The 11923-nt window shown below is 34.8% G+C and overlaps 1 protein-coding gene across 1 annotated transcript; it reads right to left on the bottom strand.

Moving 5' to 3' along the window:
* Nucleotides 1-796: 796 nt before the first annotated feature.
* On the bottom strand, nucleotides 797-1408 carry LOC137807258 (uncharacterized). Its single transcript, XM_068607783.1, has 2 exons — nucleotides 1193-1408; nucleotides 797-1126 (listed from the first exon to the last, which is right to left on the bottom strand). The coding sequence occupies exons 1-2, from the start codon at nucleotides 1406-1408 to the stop codon at nucleotides 797-799; spliced, it is 546 nt and encodes a 181-aa protein (XP_068463884.1).
* Between the last annotated feature and the right edge of the window lie 10515 nt (nucleotides 1409-11923).

An 11923-nucleotide genomic window follows, 5' to 3' on the forward strand; every position in this document is an offset into this window, starting at 1 on the left:
AAAAGTCAATTTACAATTGTAGGATTTAATTATGCTTTGTGCTGAGACCAGATTAAACTGAAAATCACGTATACATAAAACATTGTATATAAGGAGATTTTCAGATAATTTCACAGTTCCATCATGATAAGCTATAACAAATGATCCATTTGGTAGTTTAATGCGTATAGGATTTATCTTTCAAAAACTAATGAAATTATTTTTGGAAAAGGTTACATGATTTGTTGCTCCTGTATCTAAAATCCAAGAATGTTCGCTCTTTTTACCTTTTGTAGCATCACCATCAGTAGATTCACCAACAAAAATGTTCACCTTATGCTGTGCAGAGTCACTTTTTACTTCTTGAATGATTTTCATAATCTGATGTACTTGTTCTTGAGGAAAATGGCTTCCTTTGTTCACAGGGATTGGTTGATCAACTTCTTCAATTTTACCACTCTGCTCCATGATACTGTTGTTAACAACCTTCTTTATTCTTTCATCTTTCCTTTTGTACATTGGAGGGAATCCATGTTTGGAGTAACACTCATCAACTGTATGATACAATTTATGACAGAAAGTACATTGCTTACCATTATTTTGGTATCGATTTCTTCCTCTACCTTGCAATTTCCATCCTCCATTATGATGTGTTTTCCAGTTTCCTTCACTACTCAAAGTATTTAATAAAATTTTGCTATTTACCATTGCATTCCTAGTCAATTGACGTTCTTGTTGAATAACGAGGGAAAATATGCGGTTGACATTTGGTAGTGGTTCCATCAATAAGATTTGTGTCTTAACAGTAACATAGCTATCATTCAAACCCTTCCAAAAAACACAAGACATATTCTGATTCTCTATGCTTCACAACACTTTTGATCAACGCACAACTGTATTTAATCTTGCAGACGCAATCCGGGGTTGGTCTTAAGGATTCTAGCTCCTCCCACAAGGTTTTTAATTCTGTAAAGAATTCAGTAACATTGCGTTTTCCTTGCCTCATGGAGTGGATCTCCTGTAAAAGATCTGAAATTCGAAAATGGTCACCTTTTGAGAACCTTTCCCATAGATCTTCCCACAATTCCCTTGCGTTTTCAATGTACACAATACTCTGGGCTATTTGATTATTCACCGTCTTCGTTATCTAAGATATCACCATCATATTGCATCTTTCCCAGACTTCATGTAAAAACAAACCAGATTGAGGTACGAGAATGCTTCCGTCAACAAACTTGTGCTTATTCTTCGAAAGAAGCGCTCTTTTCATTCCCCTGCTCCAAGCGTGGTAATTTCCACCATCAAGTTGAACATTGATTAGCACCATTCTTGGGTTTTCTCCAGGATGCAAATAGTTGGGACTTGATGGGTTTTGGGAATCATCTGAACTCGTTTTACTATCTGATTTGGTACTAGTTTCTGCAACCATGATAGACCAAAAAGAAAAAGAAAAGACAGAAACAAGAACTAGCAAGAATGCAAGATGAAAAGAAGAGAACATCGGAAGTAGAGCGGGATTAACCCGCTCTGATACCATATTGTGATCTGGTGTACATGGTGAATGTTGGCAAAGATGTTATCGCAGGGTTTGAGCGATGCGGTGCGGTGCCGCTGAGAAAAGAACGAGAGAGAGAAACAGAGGAAAAAGTAAAAGGCAGAAAAACTAACTAATTTTATTAACTACTAGGTTTGCTTTATATACGTGATGGAAAAGGGAAACACATGGTGGAAAAGGGAAACAAAAAAAAAAAAACAGGCAAACTGTTTATATTACAACTATTCTATTTAAAAATTTAATATGAACAAATAATTAACGCTTAAAGAGAATATGGGAACAAATAAGTCAATATGAAACCATAATTAACGCTTATAAAAGAAAAAAAGGAAACACATTAAGCCTAAAGTCAAACCCAAATGATGCTAGTTATAGTTAAACTTTATTTTCCTTAAAAATTAAATCTAAAGTATGAATAACTAAAAATACAAAATAATAATATGAATATTATAATTATTCAACAATCTAAGCTCTTCCTTTTTGGATAAGCAAGAAATGTTTAGTCCAACACAGTGGATCTTTCTGGAGTTGTCAGGGGTGCTTCCTGTAAACATCCCTAATCATTCAAATATACAATGACACTTAATTGTATAAATGATCAAATTAACACCTCTAATTCTTATATAAAAGTAACAGTAATGTTGATTAGTTTTCTTAAGCATTTAAAACAGAAAAAAAACATCAAGAAGAAGTAATGAAATCAGTTTTTTTTTTAAATTAAAATTAATTTATATATATAAACTAATTTGTCAAAGTTATTTTTTCCAATATCTACATTCATTGCAAGAATAGCCACATTTGTATAAGAAATTATTTCAGAATGAATCCAAATAACTTACGCAACAATATAATACTTGTTCCGTCCGGTTGACTGGGACGTCTTCGTGCGCGACCTCAACCGTCAGCTAGGGACTCCTTCCCACTGGTTACCTGTGGATTCCTGCAAAAAGAGGACAAAAGGGGCGCCCTAGCGGCCGTTTGCACTCCGACGCTCAAGTCAGCCAGCAAGAAACACCAAAACTGTGTACCTCCGTATCTGAGCACCGCGTATGGCACTCCGAAGGTGGTAAAAAGAACTGTGTATTGTGTGTATATTCTCGTTCTGGCAAACAATCTTTCCCTAGTCCTTTGTGCGTAACCTCAAGGCTCGAGCAAGCAACTAGAGTGTCTCTGAAAAATTTGCCAAAAGTTCGAACATTGTTTCCAACATTCTCAGCGCTATTTAAACTACCCAAGCATTTAAAGCGCCTTAAAGCGCATTTAATAACAAACGTAACGCGCTCAATTAAGGCGCCTAATTAGAAAACGTAGCGCATTTAAGACGTTGAAACGCTTGAGAGCCATTATAGTACCTTAAACGCTCAAAACAGAAACTGTGCTAAATGATTTTAATTACCTGGTACCTGACTAAAGGGTGTTTCCATTCTGACCTGGCTGTCGTACACGTGGAGGGCCTCACGACGCCATGACCCCATCTGGGGGCGCTTCTGCCCATCTGGGGACGTTTCTACGTGTGCGTCCTCCTGCCTGGGAGTGCTGCTGCGCAAGGGGTGACTTTTTGGGTGCCAACTTATGCCCCCAATCATCTAGTCACTTACTTTGAGAGCGTATCTGCCTTCCTCTCGTACCCTGCACCCGGCTACCCTGGGCGTGACCTTCCTCTTGAGTCGTATCTGTCCCAAAGGCGTCTCTGGGGCGGCAGGGGTACTTCACGAGTCAGGCTGCCCTACATTGGTGCTATCACTATGGCCTTGAAGCCACCTTTTCCTTCTCTTTATCACTACCCCGGATTATCGGGACCTAAGGCCTTCCCACGGCGTCGCTCCCTCCATGGTCTTTCCTACCCATGGGTATCGGGGAACCACACTGCGATTGCCTTGCTTTAGTAATGTTTGATCTGGCGACGCCCTGGTTGGGCGACGCCTTCACCTAGGCGACGCCTTGTCTTGGCGACGCCTCTTCTTGACGACGTTGGCACTTAGCGTCTCTTCACCTAGGCAACGCCTTGTGTTGACTTTGACCCCTGGTGTTGACTTTGACCTTGACTTAGTCAACGCCCGGGTACGGGACGGTACAATACTCACTCCCTCCCGAGCAACTTGAAAGTCATAAGGAAAAATGTGTAGTAGTATTAGAATTGTTGGTCACAAGCATGACTAAAAAGCCTGTGTAGGGAAGAACCAAAGTCCCTACGTATCAAATGAAGGAAATCTTCATGAATGAGAGCATGAGATGTCATGCTCATGTTCCACATCATTTATGCCACCACTATCATAGTCAATAGCACTATTTTGTTTAATGAAATGTTCTTTTTTCTGTTTGAGATTTATTAACAACAGTTGCATAGAGTGGATTATCAAAGGTGCTATGTGGCACATGTGCTCTAAATTTCTTGTTAAGCTTACTACTACAGACTTCAGCAGTTTCAGTTGCAACCAACACATCTTGTGAATGGCTTTTTCATGGTTAAGACCATATACCTACAAAGTGTAACCTGTTATCATAAAGGTTCATGATACAACTTAAGAACATGATTGACACTACTGTAGTCTGTACAACCATGGTCTTTTTACCTCATCATTGCCAGGATCAATAATAAACATCTTCCCACCATTGTTCCCCCTGAAAAACTGCTCAACCAAATTATTGAAAACATGTCTTTGTTAGAATATGTGACCTTAAACAAGAGGGGGGTGAATTTTTTATAAAAGATTTTCGAAAACTTTTGAAGGTTTAATGAAACTCAGTGAAGAAATCCAGAAGAGGAATCAAGTTAGCCAAGAACACAATCTGTTACAGAAAAACAACCGGTTGTTTCTTCGATTCAATCGGTTGTTTATACCAGTAAAATTATAAACAACTTAAAAACATAATTTAAAAGAGATTAGAGAAAGAGAAAAACACACAAGTAGTTTATACTGGTTCACTCTTACAACAAGAGCTACATCCAGTTCCCAGAAACCACTGGGTAATCCACTAAGCAATCAAACCAGATTACAAACATCACACACCAAAGTAGTGACCTTGAACCCCTCAAGAAACACACTAACTTTCGCAAACCACACCAAAGTAGTGACCTTGAACCCCTCAAGAAACACACTACCTTTGGCAAACCACACAAAGAATATTAATCTCGAACACCTCAAGAACACACAACACTCCTTGACAAAACAACAACAAAAATACAGAAGATTGAGAAAAGGATTACGCCTGATCAAAGTACAACTGAAAAGAATACAATTGCAATCCTATTCCACTCTCACTTGAAAATCCAAAGCTTGATGTGAATCTTGAAAACTTGAGATTAAATATGTCAAACTGAATTTCTCAAAAATGTTTCCTACACTTCAGAAACACATAACAAACTATTTATATTTTCCAAAGATTGGTTAAAACAATTAATGAAGGAGCGTATTCAGTTAGAAATCATTTAAGACAAATTCACCATTCAAAACTGAATTCTGTTAGGATTTTCAAAGAAACAATTGGTTGAAAACACTAAACAACCGATTGATTTGGTTTGACAGTTAAGTCAACCAAGTCAAATAGCTTTCAACCTTTTTCAAAACCTCTAAGAGCAAAACAACTGGTTGATTCGATAAAACAACAGGTTGTTTTTCTCTTAGTTTGAAAAACATTTAATTTCAAAAAGGTTTCAATTCACATCAGTTTTAGAGTCAACAAAAGAGTTGATCACACTCTAATCTACCCAAATCTCACCCACACACAGCAGCAACACCAGTCTTTCATCAAACATCTTGGATTTGGATTCTTCAAAGCTCTTAATCATTCTTGATCAACAGTCTTTACCTTCACGTACCTTTTCTGCCGCTACCCACATAGAACCTCTACCAACAATAGAGGCTAAAACTAAGTATACAAATGAGTAAATAGGTAAAGGAAAATATCGGGTAAAAAGATAAAATGATTGATGAAAATTTGGAGAATTTGAAGTGCGTGTTAGTGAATTAGAGAAACCAACCCAAAACATCATAAAGCAAAATATATACCCTAAAACAAAAAGCAAGTCAAAGAAATCACTAACCTTTAGGGTTTCATTACAAACGACGAACCCTCTACCTCCTCACCACGAAGAACTTCGTTTGCCTACAGTGGTCACCGATTTCACCGTCCAACTTGCACCAAATTGGAATGCTCACCTGCCTAGTAGTGTGTTTATCAAGAGTTCACCGATTCAAACATACACAGAGAACATGTGATACTTACAAGCAAGGGTTTCCAACTCACACCACCAAAGTTTGTAATTTGGGTTGGGAACAAGAAAATGCGTGAGAAGATTTGCACAGAAGAAGGCGAGAGGATTTGGGGGAGAAGATGGCGCGATGGGATTTGGGGAGAAGAAGCGAAGAACGCGCGGGAGGGAGACAGTGTATTTTGTTTTGTGTGATTAGTTTCACGAGAGGGAAGAAGAAAACCTTTTCCCGCATATTATGTTTCATTTAAGTTTTTTCTTAAACCTAAAAGGCCACACAATATTACAATTTTTTAACCGTGGCTTTAATGTCAACGGGTTAAAAACCATGGCTTAAAGTGTCAACGGGTTAAAAACCGTGGCTTCTTATAATATCTAAGCCACATTTGTAAAAGTGTGGCCTTTTCTATGTTTAGGCAACAGTTTTATACCTGTGGTCTATTTTGGTGTTGCCTAAACTAAAAAATGTTGTAGTGTTTGTTTCTTGTTTTACAATGAATATTCATGTGGTTTGAGTTATTTTATGCCTTTTGTGTGCTCTTATTTTTCTGTTTTTTAGTCTCTTATCTTGTTTTTGGATCAGTAACAAGTTCATTAGAGTTAGGTTTCTATTGTGTCTTGAGTTTCAATTCATTTTTATTCAAATCCCTTAGGTTTCTTCTTTTCCAATTTTTGTGAATTTTGTCTCTATGTTTAGAATTTATTGTGGGTTTTTATTTTGGTTAAAAAAATCTGAAAAATTAACAGATCTATATTGATATTTTGTTGGTATCTAGATAAAAAAAGAATGTCCAAAAACAAAAGAGAAAAAAAATTATAAACAGTAAAAGTCATGACGTTTTCAGTCCAGAAAAAAAACAGTTTTAGTGTGGTGTGGCTCTCGGTATAAAATTTACTGCACCTTATTATTGGGATTTTTAAACTCAAATTTTTACCACATATTACTTGATGTGTTCTGGAGTTGGAATAAAATTTTGAGATTCAAATTCGTTATAATATTTCCCCCTAATGTTTTGAATAATCTCTACTAGTGTTGAAAAACAATTTCAATTTTTGAATACTGGTGCTGTGGTGTTTGATTTATTTCTGTCAGAATACATATTCGTTTGACCTAAAATTTGTTTAGTTTAATCAAATAGTGTGTTTAGATGCTCACATAAAAATTTCATACACAAAATGTTTCTGGATGAAGTTTCAAAAAATTTAGAAGTTTCAATTTATGTTTCATTCTATAATTCTTTTTTGTTTTGAAATCTATTTTAGTGCTATTCTTAGGTTTCCTATTTGAGTGCTTACTATTTTTGTTAGTTTTAATTACTGATTTGTGTCTTAAAATACTCATTGCAGTTGTCATAATAATTCCATTTGAGTTTAACAAAAAAAATTAATTGAGCTTTTCTTGATTTCTAATTGTTGTGCTCCTAAGGTGAATTACATCTTGTTTGGATATTTTAGAAGTTGTGAAAGTTAATTCATATTTTATGATTCATTGTTAAAGACTTGCAATCAATGCAAAAAATTGGAGAGGGTGGCAATTGAAGATTAAAAATCAAGACCATACAAAATGAAGGAAGAGTTGACAACTTGAAGAAAAAAAAGAAAATCATTAAAAAATTGTAATAATAGTAACATTGTATCATGAAACCTTTGTGTCCAAGTTTATTTTCTTTGCTTATTTTTCTTACATTAGTTGATTGGGAAAATGCTTCCAAAGCAATCCCATTAAAAAAAATTGTAATAATGAAATTTTGTCAAGGGACTCAAAGTGTCACTTGCACTTTCACATAGGACACATCTAGTTTACTTCCTCATTCCTTGTTTTTCTTTAATTCCTTCTTGTTTAGTTTCATGCTTTGTTTTATTTTTAAGTCTCCATGGTACATAGGATATTCCCTTCCATTGTAGTCGATCTTCTTTTGATCATTAGGAAGCCTTGCACACACACCACAATTAGGAATTTTTTTTTTTGAAGACTCTTTGAGGGAAATTGGTTAAGACTATTTAAGATAAGCTCTGACTAAGGAAAGATTTGGTACTTAAGCGGTCCTAGTGACTCACCTCTCTTTTTTGAGAGTGAACTTGGAGAAATCTTGACTTATGGATTTTCTTTGAAACTTTCCCCCCAAAAAAAAAATAATAATTCAAAGCCTATTTGTGAAAATCTTTGTCACTCATTTTTTGAATCAAACTCTTTGTGAAAACCTTTTTCTTTTAATTTTAAAATGAGTGATCATCATCATTCATCTAGTATCCAAGGTAGCAATAAGAAGTCTGAGGAGACTTATGGGTGGAAAGGAAAACTTAGGTTTTTTAAAGAAAATATAGAAAATCAAATAGAGAAGATAGATTGAAAATTTGATGATTTTAGAAATGAAATTAAAAGAGATATGAAGGCCTTGTTGACCCAAATGGTTCTCAACCAAAAGAAGGGCAAGGGGAAGGAAGAAGAAGAACCTAGGCATAGAAGAAATGTTGACTTTGATGAGCACTCTGAGAGGTAGATTTTGTATAAGCTCCACAGACTTCAACAAAGTTATAGACTTGTAGAAGGATATAGATAGAAAATGGAGTTACTTATGTTGAGAGAGGGAATAAAGGAAGAGCCTAAGAAAACCATTGACAGATTCCATAGTGGTATAAACCTAGAAATTTGGGACAGGGTTAAATTTTTACCTTTTGATGATTTGAATGATTTGATTCATGTCAATGTTAGGATAGAACAACAACTCAAGAGAAGGTCTGCTTTTAAGGAAGATCATCCTAACACATTCTATCCTAGAAGAGAGTTTAAGAGGGAGGGTTACCCCTCCAAATCCAGGTATGAAAGGTCACGAGAGGAAGAAAGAGAAAGAAAAATAGAAAAGGAAAAAATAGAAAAGTCTTTGTCTGGAGCTGAACTAGATATTGATAACATTTTACCTTTTATAAACAAACCTTGTGAGGAAGTGCTTAAATAAATATTTATGTTTGGAGTTGAACAAGATATAGATATAAATTGTTCCTCCATAGAAGAGACAAATGAAGGTTTGATTGAAAAAGAAGAAGAAGAAGAAGAGGAAACCAAAAAGGAAGAAGAGTCTCTTACGATACACCCTGCAAACATAGCCAAGAAAGAATCCTTAAAGGGGATTTCAATACTTTGAACTCTTCTTTTCAATTATATAATGCTAATTATTCTTCACAAAAATCTCAAACACAACACTTTATGATGTTGTTGCCTAGTTTAGGACTTATCCTACACTAAAGTCCCTTGTAATTTATTTACTATTCTTCCAATTTCTCTAGTCTTGTAAAAATTGTATAAAATAGTGTAGGATTTATTTGGGCTTGTATTTAGGCCATGTATTGGGCCTAGTATAATAAGATGTAAATAGGATATGAGAGTCTAGCTAGGGTTATATTTGGGCCTCTTTGAGCCCAAAACACCCCTAGACCGTCTAGGGTTGAAACCACACATGGAGCGTGACATGGAGGGCATGTAGGACGTGTGAAACAAGTTGGAATACAAGTAGACAAGGTGTGAATGTGAGCATCTCCACATGGCACCACCTCATTTGAGAGCATCTTCATCCAATGCAAAACGACCACTTGTCAAGCTAGGAGTGGAGAGGATTTGCTCCAATCATAGAGAGGCATTTGTCATGCTATGAGTGGAGGAATAATTACAAATATTGGACACCAATTAGGTTATAAATAGAGGTGCTAATCACCATCTAATTCAACTTAGAATTGACTATGTGATGCTGCCAAATTTTCAGCTCAAATTTGTCTTTTAAGCTCTCTCTTTGTTAACACTAGAAAGATGACTAGCTTAGAATCACTTTTAGAAGTTGGCCTCACCTCTTCTAAAACTTCTACTTCCAATTTAAAAATTGACCTTCTCCAATTTAGAATTCCAACCATGGATACTACAAGCTTTCAATCATTTTGCATAATTCAAGGAAAATCACAAAGAAACATATAGATTCAACCAAGGATTGAATCATTTGGAATCTAGAGCCTTAGGTTCACGGTCAAGATAAGTTCATCCTTTGTTCTTCTATTTTTTTTTTCTTTTTTGTTTTGTATTCATACTGTTTTGAATATCTTGAATCAATTTTTAATATGTTTTCACCGTTTGTTTGATGTTCTGTGTTGATTAATCGGTTCAAAATGCTAGTTCTTCCTTGAACAGTTATTCCTTGTGTGCTTTTACATTTCTTGAGTTTTTCTTGAAATTTAATTCAATACATTTGCTATTTTACTATTTTAATTTTAGTTTAAAATCCATTCCTTGTTGTATTAGTCATGTTAATTCCATATATGTTATAAACTTCAAGTAGTATTATTGTTCATTTTAGTTTCTTATTTTTTTTAGCAAATCGTCAAGTGTTTGATATATTTGCGCCTTGAGTGCTTTTCCTTTTCTAATTTTGAGTCTCATATCTTGTTATTACTTCATTAGAGTTAAGTTTCTATGATGTCTTGAGTTTTTAAATCATTTCATTTCACTTCTTTAGGATTCTTCGAATCTGCACTTGTGTTGTACTGGCTAGAAAATTTTATATCAATTGGAATACTTCGAGTTTTGGCTTGAAAATTTTAATCTCAGTTCATATATTTATGAGGAAGAATGTCCTTAAATTTCATAAAAGCATTCAGATTAGAAAAAAGAATATAAATTTGGGAAGGACATGAACTTGCATTAAAATGGCTGAGCGAGTGAAATTTATGCCAAGCGAGTTGAGTTTTTGTTGGAATTATCATATTTTTGCAAAAGGAGAATTGACCTGGTTAAATTTTCAAGGTTGAATCACCTTTGGAAAATAATTATAAATCAGCCAAGTACCTATCAAATTTTAATTCTAGATATTTTTTTTTGAAATCTACTCTAGAAATATTCCTAGGTTTCCAATTTGTGTGCTCATGATTTTTTCAACTTTAATTCTTGTTTTGTGTCTTCAAATTACTCCTTGCATTTGTCAAATTACTTCTATTTGAGTTTAGCATTTTTAATTGAGCCTTTCTAGATTTTTACTTGTTGGCCTCCTAAGGTGAATTTCATCTTGTGTGGATTTGTGATTTTGAAGTTGTGAAGCTAATTTATACTTGATGGTTCATTGTTAAGACTTGAAAATAGTGCTTACTTAGAGAGGAAAATAATTGAAGATTAAGAATCAAGACCACACAAAGTGAAGGATTATCATAAATTATTTTGTAATAGTGGCATTGTGTTACATAATCTTTGTGTTCAAAGTTTAATTCCTTGCTTATTTTTGTTTTTTTTTGGGAAAATGCTTTCAAAGCAATTCCACTAAGAACATTGTAATATAAAATTTGTGCATTAGTAAGTGAAAGTGTGTTAACGGGCTCAAAGTGTCACTTGCACTTTCACACAAGACACGTTTAACTTATATTATTCATATTTTCTTGTTTCTCTTTATTTCTTTCTTATTTAATTTTTTGCTTTCTTTTATTTGCAAGTCTTTGAGATACTTAGGATTTTTCTCTCCATCTGTAGTTGATCTTCTTTTGATGATTAGGAAGCCTTGCACACACCCATATAAAAAAAAAGCATTTTGATGTTTCTTTTGAGGGATATTAGTTTAAGTTTATTTGATGAATCTCTGGCTAGGAAAGACAATGGTACTTAAGTGGTCCAAGTGACTCACCAATATTTCCTGGAAGTGAACTCAGAGAAACCTTGAATCTTTAATCTTGATAGAAACTTCTAACTTCCAAGCCTATTTGTGAAAAATTTTATCACTCATTGTTGAATCAAAGTTTTTTGTGAAAACCATTTCTTTCTAATTCAAAGTGAGTGATCATAATCATGCACCTAGTGTACAAGGAAGTAATAGGGAAATAAAGGAGAAGTATGGATGGAGAGAGAAGACTAGATTTTTAAAATAATATTTTAAAAAACAAATAGCAACACTACAAGAAAATACAAATAAATAATTTGATGTATGATATGAAGGAAATGTTTTCCCAAATGGTTCTTACCCAAAATAAGGGCACAGGATAGTAAGAAGTGGAACCTAGGCAAAGAAGGAGTCCTGACTCTAGGGGGAAATTTATGGGGTGGTATAGTCCATAATATAATGAACAATATTACCCACACACCCAAGAGATAGGCCTAGATATGGACCTTTTCCTAGAGAACAAGGGTACACCTTCCTCCCTTTTATGGAAGA

The sequence above is a fragment of the Phaseolus vulgaris genome, chromosome 11 (genome assembly GCF_000499845.2).
Source record: "Phaseolus vulgaris cultivar G19833 chromosome 11, P. vulgaris v2.0, whole genome shotgun sequence".
Lineage (NCBI taxonomy): Eukaryota > Viridiplantae > Streptophyta > Magnoliopsida > Fabales > Fabaceae > Phaseolus > Phaseolus vulgaris.